At 41.0% G+C, this 17,540-nt stretch overlaps 1 protein-coding gene across 1 annotated transcript in view; it reads left to right on the top strand.

Moving 5' to 3' along the window:
• The window catches only part of TMEM132D (transmembrane protein 132D), an 896,135-nt gene that overhangs the window by 225,527 nt on the left and 653,068 nt on the right, over nt 1-17,540 (top strand). Inside the window, 1 exon segment of the mRNA XM_005898418.2 lies at nt 7,908-8,796. Coding sequence (XP_005898480.2) covers nt 7,908-8,796 — 889 coding nt within the window.

Here is a 17,540-nt window from a genome sequence, read left to right as displayed (position 1 = left end):
TAGGATTTGTAAATATAGTGCAATTAAAAGCTTTCTTTTAATTTTGTATTCAAGAACAGTTTAGTAGTTTTTTTTTTCCTAAGCAAGTAGCACTGTTTCTATTTTTCTGTTGTTATTGATTTATATTTTAATACATATGCTTATGGACTACAATTTAAATTCTTTTTGTGAAATTTTTGGTTTTTCTTGTGACTTTATATATGATATTTGTCAAGAGTCATGAATAATATATATAAGAGTATCCTCTGTAGAGATTACAACTTCATAATTCATATTATTTATATCTTCATAGCCTTACTTTTTCATCCTTCTTAAGTCAGAGGTTGGAAAAGAAGGTATATAAAGTTTTAAAAAATTAGTAGCTGTCAATTTCCAATTGTAACTTTAAGAGATTTGCTATATTAATTTTGGAGATATATTTTTGCTTAGAATACTTATTACTACATATGCACTATGAATTGTATCCTTCCACAAAAATTAAGATCTTTAACCCAGGTAGTTATTTTTTCTCTGGAATTTACCTTATCCTCTGATGTTAAAATTGTGCTATTTTTTTCACCCCCTATGAAATATCTATGGTTAGGTTTTTTAAAAAAATGTCTCAGTCACTTTATTTAGGAGTTCTCTTGCAGACAATTTAAACTTACTTTCTTATGATTTTTGAGTCATCTGTCAGTCTCTCTTTTCACAAGAGAGTTTAACTTATTTATATTTAGTGTCATAGTTAACAAATTTGTTCTTATTCCTTTCATCATATTTTATACTTTTTATCAATTTTCTTTCTTGATGATCAATGTTCTTTATTTTCAATATATCACTTGATGAGCTGTTTCTGTTTTCTCTCTTTTTCTCTCTCCCTTCCCAGTTTGTAAGCCAAACAGCTTGATTTTAAACTTAGAGAAAAGTACAGTTAAATATATATTTATTTGGTTACTGTTGACAAAAATAAAGCCATTTCTATTGCAAAATTAGTACACTTTTACTTTTTTTTTCTTTTCATGCTTCTTTTGGGATTTTTACCAAGTATATGATTTTTAAAAGCTACAATATTTGGGTTATGAATCTTTTTTGATCAATAACTATTTTGAACTTCTTTGTTTTGCCTATGTTTTAAACTTTATTTGAATTTATTCTATATGCTTAAATGTTTTTGTATTTATGCTATGATTTTCTTGTTACTGAATATTATACTTTGATTCACTTCCTGGTTGCCTGAATAATTTGGTTCAGTGATGTTTGTAAGGAAAGGTAGATAGGATGTAACCTTGCATCTTTGTGTTATCTTCACATATTATCAGGACAATCTCTAGTTTAGAGAATTAATTGTTCAATTAGAACACTCCCCATAAGATTTGGGGAAATACTTGTTATTTTATAATACTTTTGTACAGTGGGCATGACTGAGGCCAATTTCATTAGTTTTTTCTTTTAAAAGTTTTACTTTTAAATAAGCACTTATAGAATTATTCATCATCTGTGGCATTAAGAAATGTTTTTAGGAAATATCTAAAAGTTGGTGTTTACAGTTTTTGTTGGAATTCAGTGGAATATTTACTTTTACCCCAGGACTGTTTTCCTTTCTCTATTGTCTTTTAATAATTCTTCTTTTGCATTTTCCTGCTATTTTTCTTAGAAGTTCTATTATCTGTGTATATATCTAATGTGTCTCATATTTGTTTGCAGTCTGCCACTGATCATTTTCATTTCTTGTCTTTGCCATTTAGCTTTAGGGAAAGCTTCATAAATTCTCCTTTTTTTAGGATAAATTCAATTTTCTTCTTTTTCATATCTATTTTATTGCTTCTGAAACCATTTTAAATCCCTTACTTTTAATACTGCCATATCTTCTTCCATCTTGGTCTTATTTCATTATAAAGTAACAAAGGGCCTGCATTTCCTTGATTAGTGAGAGTATAAAAGTTATTCTGTGTGAAATATACTTTAGTCCTCTGCGGTAACTACTCTTGAAACTACCTCTTCATTGCCCTTTGAAATGTCTTTCTTTGATTTTGCAGTTTTTATTTATAAAAAAATTTTTTTTATTCTCCTGTTTTCCGTCTATATTTGCCTTCTCTCTCATGGTCCTTGAATGAGGGTCATCTCATCGTGCCTTGGCATTTCACTGGCACAGTGGAGTGGGTTCCTCTTTTCTCCATTCGGTTTTCACCTGCTCTTGTTATAGCTGTACAGGAAATGTCCACCTGGAAGGGCCACTGGTCCTACATTCCTGTATCCGTGACGCTGCAGCTGGAGCAGCGTGGGGATGCATTGGGATTGCTGATATTCCCAGACGGTCGCTATAACAGCCCTTCTCTCAGTTTGGTACAGCTGCTGCCCTGGGGGCCAGTTTCCTGTAAATCGTTTTGGTGTGGCCTGGACTCAGTCCACAGCAAGGCTGTGTCACACCTTCCGCTCCAAGTCAGCAAGAAGCCCTGATTCTGGGGTTTTCTGCACTGTGTGGTCACACTCACTCTTGAGTCATTCAATTTGGCTGATTACAAATGTTGTCGGCAGTCAGCATCGGGAAGCATTACCAAGTGCAGAGCATCCCTGGGATGCATGCCCTTTGCTTTTAGAACTATCAGGTTATTTCTACCAGGCTATTACCTTCTTTTATGATGTCATGCTTAGGGCTACTAGAGTTAGCCAATAACGATACAGGGTCCCTGGTTACATTTGGATTTCAGATACCTGACAAATTTTGTTTTTGTTCTTAATTATAAGCATGCCCCCATGTAACCTTTCTGTAAATTAGAAAAGGAAACATAGTTGATTTTCCTACATTTCATCTGGCAACCCTCACCATGCTGTTTTTTCTGCATGAGGTGTTGGCATCTCATGCAATTTCTCAGGAATTCTCCCAGGCTAGGGCTTGCAGTTTGCCCTGAATGTTCAGCACAGATGCCGATTTTTACTTATTACCATGTTCTCTTAGCTACTGCTTTTGAGTCCACTCAGGGGACATTTTAAAGGTCTGTGCTCAAATTGCCATCTTCCTCAGGTTTCTTAAAGATATTATTTAGGGGAAATTATTTTTTTTTTCAAAATGTTAAAATTAACAGAAAATCTCTGCAAGGCTGCTTGCGTTGCTTAAAGATGGGAACATGTCACTTTCTTTCAAATAAGCATGTAAGTCACAGCACAAAAGTCAGATGTAATTTTTTTTCTTTAAGAGATTATTAACTGAGATTTACCACATGCAACTTCTTTGTTATTTGACACCTTGCTCTTTTTTTACATGGAAATGGTGTTCTTCATTTATAATAGTCATCCCCATGGGGATTCCAGGATATTCAGCTTTACTTCTTAGTCCATTCTGTGCATTGTGGAACACTGTTGTTGTTTTTTTTTTTTTTCAGTTTTGTTTTTTTAAAAAGGAATGACTGGAAAAGGAAATAACAACTAGCTTTGGGTCAACTTGGAGCATTTTTAAGCAATAAACATCGAGGTTAGATAACCAGGTGAAAAGACAAATAGGCCATTTGTAGAATGCAGCTTAGAAATTACTTCCCTTTGAATGATGCCCGTGGTAACCCCTGATTGCTTTCCCAAATAGAGTCAGGGGACCCACAGCCATTGTCTTTGGGATATGTAATTAGTTGCACAATAAAGTTAGGTATTCTCAAGTAGTAGGGATCAGATGTTCAACAGGAAAGTTCAGGGAGCCTCGGTGTCAGATATTGTTCCTTATTTACAACCTGACCATTTATTTGGCTTCAGCAGTGTCTACAGTGAATGACAGGCTGATGTGATGACAACCAGAATAACCGCTCCAGGTGGTGCCAAGACGTATTTTTAAGAATCACGGGATCTGTGAGTCTGTTTCCATTTTGTAAATAAGTTAATCTGTATCATTTTTTTAAAAGTTATTTATTTGTTTATATTTGACCTTGCTGCACGGGGACTTTCTCTTGACGTGGCTCCTGGGCGTAGCTGGTCTGTGTCATGTGGGATCTTCCCAAACCAGAGACTGAACCCATGCCCCCTGCATTGGCAGGTGGATTCTTAATCAGTGGTTATTTTTTAAAAAATTATTTACAAAATAGAAACAGACTTAACAGGTATTGAAAATAAACCTATGGTTACCAAAAGGGAAATGTGGTAGGGGTAGGCATAAATCAGGGGCTTGGGATAAATGTATACACACTACTATATGTATGGCAGATAACCAACAGTGATCTACTGTATTGCATGGGGAATGCTACTCAGTATCTTGTGATAACTTATATGAGAAAATAATCTGAAATAAAAGGAATATATATATAAATATGTATAACTTTGCTGTGCACCTGAAACCAACACAACATTATAAATCAACTATAATCCAATAAAATTTATAAAAGAGAATCAGGGACCTTATTCCATAGAGAGGTGCCTCCCTTCGTTAGTCCCCTATCATCACCATTACTTGAAGCTCCTCATGGGGTAAAAGAATGGAGGATTCTAATTATAGAGGGATGCAACAGAGGAGGCAGAGTATAAAGTCCCGATGTAAAAATATAATCAGCTTTTTGTAATACTGAAAGCACCATGCATTCGTTGACTCATTCATTTCTCAAATATTTACTGAGAACCTAATATTTGCCAGGTGCTCTTCTAAGGACTGTGAATAAAACAGAGAAAAGGCCAACGTGTCATCTCTGCTCACTTGCATATAACCTACTGGGGCATGGAGGGAATTACAGCAGAGAATAAAGTCCTGTAATAGGAAAGTATAAGATCTACAGGAGGACATCAGTGGGGCATATAATGCAGAATCGTGCAGTCAAGAGAAGTGACTTTTATGACGCAGCCTGCGATGTCCCAGCAGAGTCGGGGAGGGGAGGTGGTACCCAGAGAAGGGACGAAGGAGGAAGCTTCAACCCTGAACATGAGCACAAAATTCACTCCCTGTACTTCACTTGCATGAAAATTCACAAGTGACAGTGCACTCTTATTGAAAATATAAATCCTGAGAGATTTCCAGAATGTTAAGAAAAATGTAATTCTCCTAAGGAATGAGGTCTCTTGTGCTATGCTAAGTCATTTCAGTCGTGTCCAACTCTGTGCGTCCCCATAGACGGCAGCCCACCAGGCTCCCCCGTCCCTGGGATTCTCCAGGCAAGAATACTGGAGTGGGTTGCCATTTCCTTCTCCAATGCATGAAAGTGAAAAGTCAAAGTGAAGTCGCTCAGTCATGTCCGACTCTTAGTGACCCCATGGACTACAACCTAACAGGCTCCTCCGTCCATGAGATTTTCCAAGCAAGAGTACTGGAGTGGGGTGCCATTGCCTTCTCCAGTCTCTTGTGAAGTCCATGATATTTTGATGTTTGAAAAAGGAATTCCTAGGTATTGCTGCTGCTGCTGCTAAGTCGCTTCAGTCGTGTCCGACTCTTAGCGACCCCATGGACTGCAGCCTACCAGGCTCCTCCATCCCTGGGATTTTCCAGGCAAGAGTACTGGAGTGGGTTGCCATTGCCTTCTCCTCCTAGGTATTAGGTTGAGTCATATGAAATCAGTGCTTGGGTGAATCAGAACTCCTCAAGATATTGGAGGTTTCAGATGGTTCAGGCCTATGGAAGCCTTCATTGCTGAAGTGGAGCTCAGCCTGGCCTGAGCTGGGTGATGCCATGGAATGGAGGGAGCCCTTCCCACAGGGGTTGTCCATCAACTCAGGACGAGTTTATGCCAAGCTGACTCCTTGTCCAGGGTAGGATGGACTTCAGCTGAGTGCCCTGTGCTGCTAGAACTGGATGGGGGCTTCTGCCCTCTGGTCGGGCCCCTCCTACAGAGCAGCACCGGAGAGGCAGAGAGGCTAAGGGACTTGCCTGTTCTCTCACGAGATCTGAGCAGCAAAGCCACAGTGAAGACTCCTTTCTCTGAGTTCTTTGCTTTCCCCTCTGTTCACAGACAACTGCCAGGAGGGGTCCGGACTCCTGTAGGCGTCATGTATCAGAAAATGTGCTCACGTGGGCCTCTGAAACAGGTCCGCCTGATGAATGTCAGGGCCTGAGTTGCTTTTATTGCAAAATAACCAGAGAGAGTGACAGGGCTAATGAGAAGGGGTCTGGATAATTTGTGGAGCTTTGCCTAGAAAGTCAGTGTTTCCAGAGCCAGTAATTTCCATTTCTAAAGCCCCTTAAATTGGTTCTTGAATTATGTAATCTCTGTTTCTGTGTTTTTCTTACAGAATGTAAGGCACATTGTAAAAATAACATTTTTGGATTCTTTTTCTCCCTGAGGGCGGGATATGTTCAGGAAGGGGGTGGGGGGAAAAAGACTTTCTGTGCATTGGTGTCAACACAGCTTTCACGAAGGATGTGGAGGCCACAAAAGTGATGGACTTCCCTTGCTTCTTGGGTTTTTAGGGTCACATGGACTCGACATGATGGGGTTGGGTCATCGCATCTATTTCAGGTTTCCTTCCAGCAGTATCTTTCCAAGGTCTTTTCTGTCCATCTCTCAGCTTAGACCCGAGGAAAGTACATGATGTGCAAGTGATTTATGATTGTCCATCTTTAAAGTCTTTTATCATGTTCCCATGGTAAATGTGTCAAGGGTAGAGTATGTATCTGGTGGAACAGGAAATAGTATTGGATAAAATATGGACACAACATCAAGCCACATGCTGAGAAAGTCATTCTTGTTTCCAATCTCAGTCCATCTGGTGGAGCTAATGGGAGCACTCTTCTCTGCTGGATGCCAGCAGTTTCTTAAGACCTTTCTCATGAGGATCTTTCCCTCTAACTGAAAGAGAGCAAGTCTTAGGCATAAGCCATCACCCCCTAAAAGGCATGAGGACTGCTAGTTGAAAATTAAAGGCATTACTTTGAATTTTCTTTCTTTTTTATTGGAGGATAATTGTTTTACATTGTTGTGGTGGTCTCTGCCATACATCTATCATACATCTATATGTATACACACACACACACACCCCTCCCTCATACATATATATATATACACATACACACCCTCCCTCTTGAACCTCCTCTTCCCATATATACATAATTATATATGTGTATATATGTATACATATATATATACCTCTCCTCTTGAGCCTCCTTTTCCATATATACATAATTATTTATGTATATATATAATTAATATGTATAATTATAAACTTATATTTATACCCTTCCCTCTTGAGCCTCCCCTCCTCATGCTACCCCTCTAGGTCATGACAGAGCACCAGGCTGGGCTCCCTGTGTTCTATAGCAACTTCCTTCTAGTTATCTACTTCACACATGATAGGGAAGATCCCCCGGGGGAGTGCATGGCAACCCACTCCAGTATTCTTGCCTGAAGAATCCCATGGACAGAGGAGCCTGGGGGGCTAAAGTCCATGGGATCAGAAAGAGTCAGACAGGACTGAAATGCTTTAGCATAGTGTATAAATGTCAGTGCTACTTTGTCAATTTGTACTTCGTTTCTCCTTTCTCTCTTCTTATCCTGCTGTGTCTACAAGTCCATTCTCTACACCTGCATCTCCATTTCTTCTCTATATATAGGTTCATCAGTACTGTTTTTCTAGATTCCATATATATGCCTCAATATATGGTATTTGTTTCTCTCTTTCTGACTTCACTTTGTATAACAGGGTCTAGGTTCATCCACCTCACTACAACTGACTCAAAATTGTTCTTTTTTTTACAGCCGAGTAATATTCTATTTGTATTTGCTCGCTTAGCTTCTGTGCATGGCCAATGAGGCTGGTGGCTGGTTCTCTACTTACTCCAGTGGCATCAATTTTTCTTTAAAGAAATACATTTAATATAAAATGAATTGATTTAAGACATTTTGGATAAAGAATCGCTTAATTAATGCTAAGGCAGGGCAATCCACTATAAAGGGGTTACAAAGAGGTCTGAAATATTGGTATCACTGCCCTCAAGTTTCTAACCCCTGAACCCCGATTCCTCCCAACAGTGGCTGAAAGCCGAGGCATACTGGAGAGTATCCAGAGGTTCTCTTTGCTGCCCACCTACCTCCCGGTGACCTACCACATCCACCACGCAGACGTGTCCTTCTTCCTCAAGGAAGCCAACCAGGACATCATGAGAAACTCCAGTCTACAGTCGCGGGTGGAGTCCTTTCTGATTTACAAATCCAAGAGGCTACCAGTCCTGAATGCCAGCTATGGGCCTTTCGCCATTGAGCAGGTGGTACCCCAGGACTTGATGCTCCCCTCCAGCCCCTTTGGATTCACCAGCACGTTTTCTCTGAACTGGAAGCTGAAGGCGCACATCCTGCGGGACAAGATCTACCTGAGCCGGCCCCGCGTGCAGGTGCTGTTCCACGTGGTGGGCAGGGACTGGGACGACCCTGGCCCGGTGCAGAGCCTGCCCTGCCTGCGGGTGTTCGCCTTCCGGGAGACCCGGGAGGTACGAGGCAGCTGCCGCCTGCGGGGGGCTCTGGGGCTGTGCGTGGCGCAGCTGGAGCTCCCGGCCAGCTGGTTCGGCCCCCCGACGGTGGTGGCCGGAAGGAAGAAGACGCCGGAGCCCCCCGAAGGGAGTCCGGTGGAGCTCTACTACGCTGTGCAGCAAGGGGACGAGCGTGGAGACTGCGCCAAGGAGGATGCCCGGAGAGCCGGCGGTATGCGGACGGGCCGTAATGACATCGATGAGTCTGGGCCTCCCTTGCACAGGATCGGGAGTGTTTTTCTTTACCAGACCCCCAGCCGGCCGCCGCTGAGAGAGCTGCGCTTGGATAACCACGTGGCTGTGCAGTACGTGCCAAAGACAGTCAGGCAGGGAGACGTGCTGACTTTTCCAGTCTCCATCTCCAAAAACTCCACGGAGGACCGCTTCACGTTAAGGTGAGTTCATTATCTTCCGGTAGCACCTCCAAGGTCAAGGGCGCTTCTGAGACCCTTCCCCTATGTGTGATGCATAGATCTGTGTTAGCGCTGGCCAGGGTAGAAACGTCCCTCCACTTTTTGCGGACTCCAATGTTCACTGTCAAGTAGAAAGACCAGTTAGAGCTCTCTGAATTGGCAGTTGATTCAGTGAAGATGTTGTTAATAGATTTTCTGGGCTGTCCCAGAAAAGTCAGGAGCAGGCTGATATTCTATCTTGGACCTGGCTTAGGTGGTTCTCAGCAGGTCTTAGGAGAGTTCAATGGCTCAGAGTTGACATAACTCTGCAAATGGGTTGGCAAAAATTGTCAGGGAGGATAGAGGATACAGTGTTGCCAACTCACAATCTCTTCGGAGCATGTGAGTTCTAAGTACACTCTGTGGCACCAACCTCAAAGTTACCCTTTTGTTTCTCTCTGGAAATAGAACTTAGTGTTCAAAATATAAAAGAGCAGAAAGTGTGAAGATATCCAGTAGAGTTTGTGGATTGTCTTATATAAAAATTATACCAAGAGGAGGCATTTAAAATGAGTCCTGTGGGATTTAAGAAAAAAGAAGGGATGAGTTTTCTCTTTGGAACATACAGTAGCTTGTGAGGGAAGTTTGGCTTGATTGGATTTTCATTACAGTTTTGTTGTTGTTGTTTCATTTGTTTTAAACATACATGAGTTTGATTATAACAGCTATTTGGTGTAAGTATTATTAGATCACTAAATGTGTCCTCACATTGCTACATAATCCAGAAAGTTGACCTGAAGTGCCATCTAATCAAGTTTGGTATGACCCCTGAGTGTTACTGGACATGGGACCACATTTATATGTGGGTTTTTAAAGCTTATCCAACAATGAAAAGCCCTCTTGTCCCTCTCCCCTGGGGCTCAATAGCTGTTTTTCTTTCTTTCTTTTCTTTTTTACTTTGTCTATGTTTCATTTATTTCTCTTATCTTTCTGATTCCTTTTGCTCTACTAACTTTGAGTTTTATTTGTTCTTTCTCTAGTTGCTTAGCTGTAAGGTTAGGTTGTTTATTTGAGATTTTTCTCTTTTCTTGAGCCAAGATTGTCTTGCTATAAACTTCACTCTTAGAACTGCTTTTGCTGCATCCCATAGGTTTTGGATCATCGTATTTTTGTTGTCATTTGTCTCTAGGTACTTTTTGATTTCCTCTTTGGTTTCTTCAGTGATCTATTGATTATTTAGTAACAAATTGTTTAGCCTCCATATGTTTGTGTGTGTGTGTTTTTTACAGTTTTTTCTATAATTTATTTTTAGTCTCATAGCATTGTGAGCATAGATGCTTGATGTGATTTCAGTTTTATTAAATTTACCATGCCTTGATTTGTGACCCAAGGTGTGATCTATCCTGGAGAATGTTCCATGTGCTCTTGAGAAAGAAGTGTATTCTGCTGCTTTCAGTTGGAATGTCCTATGAATATCAGTTAAGTCTATCTGTTCTAATGTGTCATTTAAAGCTTGTGTTTTCTTATGAATTTTCTGTCTGGATGATCCCACTTACATTGTGTAGGTGGAATGATGAAGTCCCCCACTGTTCTTTCCTTAAAAAAAAAAAATCTGTGTTTGTTAAGGGGGTGGATGAGTTTAAGAAAGAAATCATTCTCTTGCTTATACTTTGCACATTTCAGTTTTGTTGATTGTGACCTAGTGCTGGGAATTTCCTTTGAATCTCAACCAAAGACACAGAAACCAATGGACAGTATTAACCTCATGATCGGACCTGGCTGATGTTGGCAGGAAAAACCTTCAGCCGGGTGGGGGTGCATCTGGGGATTAAACACAGGGATTTAGTATGAACAACACGTCTGTGGGACTGAGACCTCGTGATCGCTCCCTTCTGTCCTTTGGAAATCAGACCTAGATCCAGCTGGTCATGGGCCCTCCCTCTGCCTGATGTGTAGCTTTGTGCTTGGTTTTCCCAGGCTTGACACATTTATATAATATTCTTTTTGGAGATGACTGCCTATATAGAGAAATATTTTGCCAGTGGAAACTCAAGGTCTTGAATAAGAAGAAGTCAAACAATTTCATAATCTACCATTTTTTTTCATTTGCCAGCTACTGCTTGTTGAATTCCTGGACCCATGATTTACAAACTAGAATCTCCTAAAGCTTTAACTCTCCAGTAGATGATATTCACATCAGCCTTTATTGGGAAGCAGCTATCAGTGTTGGAAAATTTTGGATGTAGAGCCAAAGTTGTTTGTTCATTTCATTTAGAAAGGTAGAAAACTGCATCTGACCACAATCCATTGCCCACTAGTGTGTTCACATTTAAGTTGAAAATGAATCCGCCACAGGTAAAGTAGCCGCTACATCTTTTTTTTTCTTTTTCTTTTTTTTTTTTTTATTCTGCCACTGGCAAGCTGTGCCATGGCCAGGAGAGGTTCGTTTCTGGGCTATGTATTCTGAGGGATCCACAGCTTTGCAGATTCAGAAATAAGCATCTTGCCACTTAGAAGTCAAAAGATTGGAAAATTTTGGATGTAGAGCCAAAGTGTGTTTGTTCAGAGTCCATCATTTAGAAAGGTGCTTTCCATTTAAGACAATAGTAAAATAAATCAGTAAATACTTTACAAATGTGTATTTAAGTTGGTAAAGTAGCAAGAACTAAATAGACATTTCTCCATCTCTTTAAAAACACATGAAAAGATGCTCAACATCACTAATAATGAAATGCAAATCAAAACCACTATGAGGTACCATTTCACACCAGTCAGAATGGCTGAATCCAAAAGTCTACAAATAATAAATGCTGAGAGGGTGAGTCTTATCTGTTTATGAAAACAGCTGGTGGAAAACTGGAAACCAGCAATGGATCTGGCAACACACTATGTCGTTATGAGTCTTATCTGTTTATGAAAACAGTTGGATCTGGCAATGTCTCATAATTAGAAAATAATGAAGCTGTGTATCTTTTTTAATGAAGTCAATTTGACACTCGTTTAGCACAGCTTCCGAGTATTTAGAATTAGCCTGGGTCTGCTCTGTTGTTGTTGTTTAGATGCTAAGTCGTGTCTGACTCTTTTGTGACCTCATGGAGTGTAGCCTGCCAGGGTCCTCTGTCCATGGGATTTTCCAGTCAAGAATACTGAAGTAGGGTGCCATTTCCTTCTCCAGGGGTTCTTCTCCACCCAGGGATCAAAGATCAAACCTGCATCTCCTTCATTGGCAGGCAGGTTCTTTACCACTGAGCCACCTTGGAAGCCCATATGTGTGTGTGTATGTGTGTGTACACATACATACATGTATTAATATATCCATAAAATACTATCAGTTCAGTTCAGTTCAGTTCATTCACTCAGTCGTGTCCGACTCTTTGTGACCCCATGAATCGCAGCACGCCAGGCCTCCCTGTCCATCACCAACTCCCGGAGTTCACTCAGACTCACATCCATCGAGTCAGTGATGCCATCCAGCCATCTCATCCTCTGTTGTCCCCTTCTCCTCCCGCCCCCAATCCCTCCCAGCATCAGAGTCTTTTCCAATGAGTCAACTCTTCGAATGAGGTGGCCAAAGTACTGGAGTTTCAGCTTCAGCATCATTCCTTCCAAAGAAATCCCAGGGCTGATCTCCTTCAGAATGGATTGGTTGGATCTCCTTGCAGACCAAGGGACTCTCAAGAGTCTTCTCCAACACCACAGTTCAAAAGTATCAATTCTTCAGTGCTCAGCCTTCTTCACAGTCCCAACTCTCACATCCATACATGACCACAGGAAAAACCATAGATTGACTAGATGGACCTTTGTTGGCAAAGTAAAATACTAAGGGTATCTGTTAAATGACTAGAGGCATTTCTGTAATATCCAGCATGAACTGATGGCTTTGCTGTGTTCTGTGCTTAGTTACTCAATCGTGTCCAATTCTTTGTAGCCCCATGGGCTATAGCCTGTCAGACTTCTTCTGTCTATGGGATTTCCCAGACAAAAATACTGTAGTGGGTTGCCATTTCCTTCTCCAGGGAATCTTCCCGACCTAGGGATCAAACCCACATCTCCTGCCTTGGCATGTGGGTTCTTTACCGCTGAGCCACCAGGAAGCCCCAGCTCTATCTAGCCATCTGCTGTATATACAACCCTGAAGGATACAACCATGTATCCTTGGGTGCTTTCCTCTGCAATAGTGACTTGTTTCTAGACTCAGGGGTGACAGTGCTAATGAAGTCCACAGGTGGGTTCATGTTTTGTGGGTCAGGTGCCAGTAGGACATAGCTTTCCACTTAAGGATGGCCAGGGTGGAGAGGGGACCAGATTAACTGCCAGCAACAGAAGGGAACCCATCTGGATTGAGGACTTCTGCTGCAGACAGTGATTGACCACCTAAAAACTGCCGCTTCCCTGTCACTTCTGTGCCTCTCATTTCTAGCTGACACAAAGAGGCTTGTCTTCTATCCTGAGAATCAAGTTTTGTGGTGCAAATTATCTCCAAGGGCAATTTACAAAAATAGCTGGGTGTGTGCATGTGTGTGCATTAGCCATTGCAAAGAGGAAAACCAGAATGGGGCTGTTTGTCATCTTAGAAGTTCTCTTCTCTCCTGGAGCCCAAATCTTCCAAAGCAGACCTTCACAAAGGAAGAAAAGCAAAGCACTTTCATTCTTTAAACATCTAAGGATCCCTTTTAATTTCAGAGAATGTTTTCCTTCCAGTGGACAACAAAAGCATCACCCAGCACGTGGACCTTTTTTGCACATTCTCACCACTCCATCCCTTTTTCTTCTCCCACAGAGAGTCAATTTCAGAAACATCCGAGGCCTCTTGTCACCTGATTATGTGTCTGGAGAATCAAAGAACTCTTTCTTGCTCATCTCCCCCACCTATTCTTCGGTTGCTTCTTCCCACAAGAAGTCAGTTTCAAAGGCTTCTGGTTGTCTGATCTGAATGTAAGCCTGGAGCCAAATATTTGCACAGTATTAGCTTGGCTCCCTGACAATCCAGGAAAAAGAGGTGGAAAGGTCCAAATCAGAGATACAGCACTCAGAACTGTCTGGGTGCCTTTCTCAAAGTCAGAGATATGTTAAGATTGGTTAAATGAATGAATGAATGAATGGCTGTCTTGGTGGTGGTGGTTTAGTCACAAAATCACGTCCAACTCTTTTGCGACCCCGTGGACTATAGCCCGCCAGGATCCTTGGTCCATGAGATTCTACAGGCAAGAATACTGAAATGGGTTGCCATTTCCTTCTCCAGGGGATCTTGCCAGGGATTGAACCCACATCTCCTGCATTGCAGGTGGATTCTTTACCAACCAAGCCACCTGGAAAGTTTAGACGTCTTGTTAATTATTAACAAATGCATATACTTTGCTGAAGTCTTTGCAGTTTTATATGCTAAATCTTCAAGAATTTGTTAAGAATCTTGTGCTCAGAAGGTGGTCAGGTCTCAGAGCAGGTTTCTGAATAAGGCATTATTAAGAAGTAGATATTCACTATTCTTGCAAAAATGAGAGATATAAAAGAGGGGAAAAAACCAAAATAAGAATAATTGACAAGAGGACAAAGTGGGCCTGGGGTTGATAAGGCTCAAATGTATTTTTTGGTGGTTTGGGAAGCTTGCTTTGCAGAAGGTTTTGAGCTTGTTAGAAATAATATGTGGTGTTTTTTGGTGGTTTGGCCCTGAACTTGAGTCACTTGAATGATGTAGCCTTTGACGCTGCCTTGAAGCAGAAAGTCTCTCCTTATTCTATTGCAGGTAAAGTATGCCCTGGTATACCGAATGATATTCTTAGTTGCATGCCATAAATCCCAACCTACATAATTTAAGAACATAAATAAATGAAAGGGTTAGTTGAGTGTATGTTGTTAGTCTTAAGAATTAATAAGGCATGGGACCACTTGCCTTGACAATGCACAGTGTGGGAGGCGGAGGATGCCCTTGGTTTAGAGGCAACAGCCTGCTTGCCCAGCACCTCTTCCCCACCTGGCATAATGAATTCTTCCAAAAGTTCCCTCTGTTCTTTTTATAATCAAAGGTGCAAAGACTCTTGGATGTTTAAAGAATGATCTAATTCTAATTTTTTTCCTTGTAGCTATCCAGTTTTCCCAGCACCATTTGTGTTGAAGAGACTGTCTTTCCAACATTATATTCTTGTCTCCTTGGTTGTAGATTAATTAACCATAGGTGCATGGGTTTATTTCTAGGCTTTGTATCCTGTTCCATTGATCTGTGTTTCTGTTTTGTGCCAATACCATACTGTTTTGATGACTGTAGTTTTGCCTCGTTAATTGGCTATACTCCAATATAAAATAAAAAGGTTTTTAAGAGTCAGGAGTTATAGTCTAGTTTGACTCTGTAATATGTTTTGTTGCCAGTATGGTTGTAGAAATTTCACAACCATCTCAAGGCTCAGGGTTCTCATGTGCTGAATGTTAAATATGTCCTACTTTATGGCAGGATGTTTACAGAAGTTAATCCCATTGATGAAGTTGAACATTAAACTGAACTGCATTGACAACAAAGAAATGTATTGAATAGAGTCCAAAATTTCATGGATTAGTGCAAAATAAGGAAAAGTGGGAGGCAGAGAGGGAGACGAAAGGCTTCCCTGACTGGGAATAGAACCCCATGGGGGCTGCGGCCATGAGAGTGCTGAATCCTAACCACTAGACCACCAGGGAGCGCTTGGCTAACAAAGATCCTTCTAGTCAAAGCTATGGTTTTTCCAGTAGTCATATACAAATGTGAGAGTTGGACCATAAAGGAGGCTGAGTGCTGAAGAACTGATGCTTTCAAATTGTGGTGCTGGACAGGACTCTTGAGAGTCCCTTGGACTGCAAAGAGATCAAACCAGGTCAATCCTAAAGGAAATCAACCCTGAATATTCTTTGGAAAGACTGTTGCTGATGCTGAAGCTATAATACTTTGGCCACCTGATGCAAAAAGCAAACTGTTTGGAAAAGACCCTGATGCTGGGAAAGACTGAAGGCAGGAGGAGAAGGGGATGACTGAGGATGATATGGTTGCATGGCATCATTGACTCAATGGACATGAGTTTGAGCAAACTCTGGGAGATAGTGAAGGACAGGGAAGCCTGGCATATTGCAGTCTGTGGGGTCACAAAGAGTCAGACACAACTGAGGAACTTAAGAGCAACAACAAGGCAAAGTGGACATGGATGAAGTATTGTCAAGCAAGAAAACTCATGATGTGGAAAAATTACTGCTTTAAGACCTGAATGAAGTTTAACTGATTTAGATCATAAAGAAAGCAAGAAGAGATGAGATTTCCAGTATATTTTAAGAATGAAAACAGCTTTCATTTTATTTGTTATTTGCTTTGGAAAAATATATCTGGAAAATATAGGCAGTGCCTGCAGGCAAAGAGTGAATTAGATTCTTTGAGATGAAGACAGTCATGCAAGTTACTTAATCTTGGGTCACATAAATATAGAATAAAATAGGTGGTACAAAATAAAACAAGATAAAATACTCACTCAGATTTTTAAAAAAGACTCTTGGGACGCTCCCAGTGGCTCACAGACCTAGTTGCTGTGTCTGAGCCCAGGGTAGCAGAGTTACCTGGTGTGCTTCCAGAATGAGAGGTGGGCTTCTGGAGTCACCTGTCACTAAGAGCACATCCCAGGGGAGGTGGTATTTCCCTCCTGAGAAAAGTGGGGTGCTTTTAAGGAAGAGGATGATGCTGGGTATCTCCAAACCCCACAAAGGTCCATGACATCCATGCCTGGCACTGCATCTCCCTTTGTCATCTGATGGATTCAGGGAGTTGCTTCTGCAGCAGACTGGAGTGCGAGGCAGACAGAGAAAGGAGGGCGATCCATCTTTTTCTTTTTTTTTTTAATTTTATTTTATTTTTAAACTTTACATAATTGTATTAGTTTTGCCAAATATCAAAATGAATCCGCCACAGGTATACATGTGTTCCCCATCCTGAACCCTCCTCCCTCCTCCCTCCCCATACCATCCCTCTGGGTCATCCCAGTGCACTAGCCCCAAGCATCCAGTATCGTGCATTGAACCTGGACTGGCCACTGGTTTCTTACATGATATTTTACATGTTTCAATGCCCTGTTTGAGAATAGATTCAGATTTAAGGAAAAAGTTGTGAGGTCAGTACAGGATAGTGCCAGGTGCCTCATGGTTAGCTTCCCCCTGTAATTAACACCTGACATTAGCTTCATTCATTTGTCACGATCAATGCTCCACTATTATTATTAGCTGAAGTCCACACTCATTCATACTCTCTTAGTGTTTGCCTGATGCCCCCTTTTCTGTTCCAGGCTCCTGCTCAGGATATCACATTTAATCATCATGTCTTTTTAATTTCTGTTGTCTGTGACTGTTTCTCAGATTTGCTTTCTGTTGACATTGACAGCTACGAGACGTCCTGTTCAGACTTTCTGAAGAATGTCCCTCAATTGGGATTTATCTGATGTTTTTCGTGTGATAAGACCAAAGAGTGGGCTTGGGGATTAAAAAAAAGAAAAAACCACAGAGATAATGTTTTGTATTTGTCTGCAAACTACTCTCTTTCACCTTTTCATTGAATAAACATTGATTGAGGATGTCAGGAAGTACACAGATGAGTAAAAAGGAAAAATGACTCCTATTTGAGGAACAGGAGCATGAGAGAGTGAGCTCTGCCCTGGAAGAGTGGAGAATATGTAGTGGTTCACTTTAATTTGATTTTTGTTTTGTACTGAGGTGTAGTTGGTTTGCAGATTTATTGTGTTGGTTTT

This window comes from Bos mutus, chromosome 17 (genome assembly GCF_027580195.1).
Source record: "Bos mutus isolate GX-2022 chromosome 17, NWIPB_WYAK_1.1, whole genome shotgun sequence".
In the NCBI taxonomy this organism is placed as follows: Eukaryota; Metazoa; Chordata; class Mammalia; order Artiodactyla; family Bovidae; genus Bos; species Bos mutus.
This window is presented reverse-complemented; position numbering and strand designations above follow the sequence as displayed.